The sequence below is a fragment of the Neopelma chrysocephalum genome, unplaced genomic scaffold, assembly GCF_003984885.1.
Source record: "Neopelma chrysocephalum unplaced genomic scaffold, ASM398488v2 Primary Assembly neopelma1_96305, whole genome shotgun sequence".
NCBI lineage: Eukaryota > Metazoa > Chordata > Aves > Passeriformes > Pipridae > Neopelma > Neopelma chrysocephalum.
The window spans coordinates 8,058-12,691 of NW_020924953.1; the positions used below are offsets into that span (position 1 = coordinate 8,058).

At 57.4% G+C, this 4,634-nt stretch overlaps 1 protein-coding gene and 1 long non-coding RNA gene across 5 annotated transcripts in view; both read left to right on the top strand.

The window, feature by feature from the left end:
• BCKDK (branched chain ketoacid dehydrogenase kinase) overlaps positions 1-301 on the top strand; it is a gene marked incomplete at its 5' end in the record, with an annotated part of 7,623 nt that extends 7,322 nt beyond the window's left edge. The window contains one exon of the mRNA XM_027708545.1: positions 104-301. Coding sequence (XP_027564346.1) covers positions 104-248 — 145 coding nt within the window. The remainder of the gene's footprint in view (positions 1-103) is intronic.
• Positions 302-648: 347 nt separating this feature from the next.
• On the top strand, positions 649-1,642 carry LOC113981242. Of its 4 annotated transcripts, XR_003538363.1 has the most exons (4): positions 744-800; positions 937-983; positions 1,202-1,508; positions 1,599-1,642. It is a non-coding gene; the product is annotated as an uncharacterized LOC113981242 (long non-coding RNA). The 4 variants fall into 4 exon arrangements; XR_003538361.1 differs by lacking the exons at positions 744-800; positions 1,599-1,642 and adding an exon at positions 649-720 and having other exon boundaries at positions 1,202-1,480; XR_003538360.1 differs by lacking the exon at positions 1,599-1,642 and having other exon boundaries at positions 714-800; positions 1,202-1,480.
• The last annotated feature ends 2,992 nt before the right edge of the window (positions 1,643-4,634 follow it).

The window sequence follows — 4,634 nt, forward strand, 5'->3', positions numbered from 1 at the left end:
TGGGGCTGCCGACGTCTCGGGCCTACACCGAGTACCTGGGGGGGTCTTGGGGGTTTTGGGGGATCTCTAGGGGGGTTTATCTGATTTTTTGCCCCCTCCCCAGGTTTGGGTTCGGGCTGCCGACGTCTCGGGCCTACGCCGAGTACCTGGGGGGGTCCCTGGTGCTGCAGTCGCTGCAGGGGGTGGGCACCGACGTTTACCTGCGGCTGCGCCACATCGACGGCAAAGCCGAGAGCTTCCGCATCTGACCCGGGGCCCCTGAACCCCCCAGGGCCGGGGGGGGGACGGGACAGACCCCCCCGGGGCCCCAGAACCCCCCGGGGCCGAGGGGGGGGACGGGAGAGACCCCCCCAGAGTCGGGGTTCGGTCGACGAGATGGAGGAGAAACCAAAGGAGAAGAACCAAAGTGGGACGTTGGGGTCGGGGGGCTCCTGGAGAACCTTTGTCAGGGTCAAGGAGAACCCCCAAAATTGGACTTTGATCATGGTGGGGGTCAAGGTCAAGGAGAACCCCCCCAAAATTGGACTTTGATCATTGTGGGGGTCAAGGAGCTCCTGGAGACCCCCAAAGTTGGATGTTGGTGATCAAGGTCAAGGAGAACCCCCCAAATTGGACTTTGATCATTGTGGGAGTCAAGGAGCTCCTGGAGACCCCCAGAGTTGGACGTTGGTCATCAAGGTCAAGGCGAAACCCCCAAATTGGACTTTGATCATCGTGGGGGTCAAGGAGCTCCTGAAGAGCTCCAAAGTTGGACCTGGGGGTTGAGGGGCTCCTGGAGACCCCCAGAGTTGGACATTGGGGTCAAGGTCAAGGAGAACCCCCCAAATTGGACTTTGATCATTGTGGGGGTCAAGGAGCTCCTGGAGACCCCCGAAGTTGGACGTTGGGGTCAAGGTGCTCCAGTCAAAACACCAAAGTTGGACGTTGGTCATCAAGGTCAAGGAGCTCCTGGAGACCCCCAAAGTTGGACGTTGGTGATCAAGGTCAAGGAGAACCCCCCAGATTGGACTTTGATCATGTGGGGGTCAAGGAGCTCCTGGAGACCCCCAAAGTTGGACACTGGGGTTGAGGAGCTCTTGGAGAACCTTCAAGGTTGGACATTGGGGTCGAGGTGCTCCAGTTGAAACACCAAAGTTGGATGTTGGTCATCAAGGTCAAGGAGAAACCCCAAAATTGGACTTTGATCATGGTGGGGGTCAAGGTCGAGGAGAACCCCCCCAAAATTGGACTTTGATCATTGTGGGGGTCAAGGAGCTCCTGGAGACCCCCAAAGTTGGACGTTGGTCATCAAGGTCAAGGAGAACCCCCCAGATCAGACATTGGGGTTGAGGGGCTCCTGGAGACCCCCAAAGTTGGATGTTGGTGATCAAGGTCAAGGAGAACCCCCCAAATTGGACTTTGATCATCGTGGGGGTCAAGGAGCTCCTGGAGACCCCCAAAGTTGGACGTTGATCATCAAGGTCAAGGAGAAACCCCCAAATTGGACATTGATCATCGTGGGGGTCAAGGTCAAGAAGGACCCCCCCAAAATTGGACTTTAATCATTGTGGGGGTCAAGGGGCACCTGGAGACCCCCAAAACTGGACATCGGGGTCGAGGTGCTCTTGGAGACCCCCCAAGGTTGGACGTTGGCCATCGGGGGGGTGAAGATCAAGGAGGACCCCCAAGGTTGGACGTTGGCCATGGGGGGGTCCCGGTCAAGGAGAACCCCCCAAAGTTGGACGTTGGCCATTGGGGGGGTCCCGGTCAAGGAGAACCCCCCAAAGTTGGACGTTGGCCATTGGGGGGGTCCCGGTCAACCAAGACCCCCCAAATTTGGATGTTGGCCATCGGGGGGGTCCCGATCAACGAAGACTCTCCAAGGTTGGACATTGGCCATCGGGGGGGTCCCGGTCAAGGAGGACCCCCAAAGTTGACCGTTGGCCATCGGGGGTTCGCCGTTGACCGTTGGCCATCAAGGGGGTCCCGGCGCTCCCGGTGACCCCAAAATGGGCCCCTCAGGTGCCCCCGGACTTTGGGACACCCCACCCCTCCCCTCCCCCCCCCCAGGACATTGGGGGTCCCCTCCCCTCCCCCCCCGGGTCGGTTCGTTAGGGGCCCCTCGTTAGCGGGGTGGCCCCGCCCCCATTAAAGCTGCAGCGGGTGCTGAGGCCGAAGGTTTATTGGGGGAGGGGGAGGGGGGAGGGCAGGGGAGGGGAGGAAGGCTCGGGGGGCTCCGGGGGGCGTGGTTGGGGGGGGTGGCCCAAAATGGGTCTTCATCTTCCTCCTCCTCGTCTTCATCCTCATCCTCATCTTCCTCATCATTTTCTTCATCATGATCTTCCTCCTCATGATCATCTTCTTTCTCCTCCTCCTCCTCCTCCTCTTCATCTTCCTTGTCATCTTGTTGATCATCATCTTCCTCCTCATCGTCTTCTTCCTCCTCCTCATCATTGTTGTCCTCATCATCATCTTCATCATCAACATCTTCCTCATCATCATCTTCCTCATCATCATCATCTTCGTCTTCATCGTTTTATTGTTCATCATCATCTTCATCATCATCGTCATCTTCATCATGATCATCTTCTTCCTTCTCATCATCTTCATTTTCCTCATCATCTTATTGCTCATCATCATCTTCATCATCATCATCGTCTTCCTTATCATGACCATCATCTTCCTTCTCCTCATCATCATCTTCATCTTCCTCATCATCTTATTGCTCGTCATCATCTTCATCATCATCGCCTTCCTCATCATGATCATCTTCATCATCATCTTCGTCTTCATCGTTTTATTGTTTATCATCATCATCATCATCGTCTTCATCATCATCATTTTCTTCCTCCTCCTCTTCCTCCTCATCATCTTTGTCCTCCTTGTCGTCTTATTGCTCATCATCATCATCCTCCTCCTCCTCCTTTTCATCTTCATCATCATCTTCCTCATCATCATCGTCTTCACCTTTATCATCATCTTCATCACCTTCCTCCTCCTTTTCAGGGTCTCCGTCCTCTTCCTCACCACCCCCCTCCTCCTCCTCCTCCTCCTCCTCCTCCTCAGCTTCTCCCTCCTCTTCCTGGGGGTCTCCCCCTTCCTCCTCCTCCTCCTCCTCTTCCTCTTCCTCCTCCTCCTCCTCCTTGGGGTCTGCCCCTCCCCCTACTCACTGTCCTCTTCTTCCTCCTCCTCCTCGGGGCCTTCATCTCCCCCACCCTCCTCCGCCTCGGGGCCTCCTTCCTCCTCCTCCTCCTCGGGGCCTCCTTCTTCAGGTTCTCCCTCCTCTTCCTCACCTCCTTCTTCCTCCTCCTCCTCTTCCTCCTCCTCCTTTTCCTCTTCCTTGGGGCCTCCTTCCTCCTCCTCTTCCTCCTCCTCCTCCTCTTCCTGGGGGTCTCCCCCTTCCTCTTCCTCCTCCTCCTCCTCAGGGTCTGCCCCTCCCCCTACTCGCTGTCCCCTCCTTCATCCCCCCCGGCCTCTCCATCCTCTTCCTCCTCCTTGGGGCCTTCATCTCCCCCACCCTCCTCCTCCTCCTCCTCCTCCTTGGGGCCTCCTTCCTCGGCTTCTCCCTCCTCTTCCTCACCTTCTCCCTCCTCCTCCTCCTCCTCCTTGGCTTCTCCCTCCTCTTCCTGGGGGTCTCCCCCTTCTTCCTCCTCCTCCTCCTCCTCCTCGGGGTCTGCCCTCCCCCTACTCACTGTCCCCTCCTCCCTCCTCCTCCTCAGGGCCTTCATCTCCTCCTCCTCCTCCTTCTTGGGGTCTGCCCCTCCCCCTACTCAGTGTCCCCTCCTTCATCCCCTCCTTCATCCCCCCCGGCCTCTCCCTCCTCCTCCTCGGGGCCTTCATCTTCCCCACCCTCCTCCTCCTCCTCCTCAGGGCCTCCTTCCTCCTCCTCTCCCTGGGGGTCTCCCCCTTCCTCCTCCTCCTCCTTTTCCTCAGGGCCTTCCTCCCCCGGCTCTGGGGGTCCCTCCTCTTCCTCCCCCGGCTCTGGGGGTCTCTCCTCCTCCTCAGGGCCTTCCTCCCCCGGGGGTCCCTCCTCTTCCTGCCGTGTTTGTGGGGGTCTCTCCGGGTCTCCCCAGTTCCCCCAGCAGCGGTCGCAGTTGCAGTCGGAGCGATGGGAGGGGCGGGAATCGCGCCGGGGGTTGTAGAAATCTGGGAAGGGGAAGGGGAGAAATGTGGGATTGGAGGAATCTGGGATGGGAGAAATCTGGGAATGGGGAAATCTGGGATGGGAGAAATCTGGGATGGGAGAAATTTGGGATGGGGGGGTTGGAGAAATCTGGGAATGGGAGGGGAGAAAAATGGGATTGGAGGAATCTGGGATTGGAGAAATCTGGGATGGGAGGTTGAAGAAATCTGGGAATGGGATGGGAGAGATCTGGGATTGGAGGAATCTGGGATGGAGGGATTGGAGAAATTTGGGAGGGAGGGATTCTTTGAATTTGGGATGGGGGGGTTGGAGAAATCTGGGATGGGGGGATTGGAGAAATCTGGGATGGGAGAAATCTGGGATTGCAGAAATTTGGGATGGGATTGTAGAAATCTGGGATGGGGGGATTGGAGAAATCTGGGATTGGAGAAATCTGGGACTGTAGAAATCTGGGAATGGGGGATTGTAGAAATTTAGGATGGGGGGATTCTACAAATGTGGGATGGGGGGG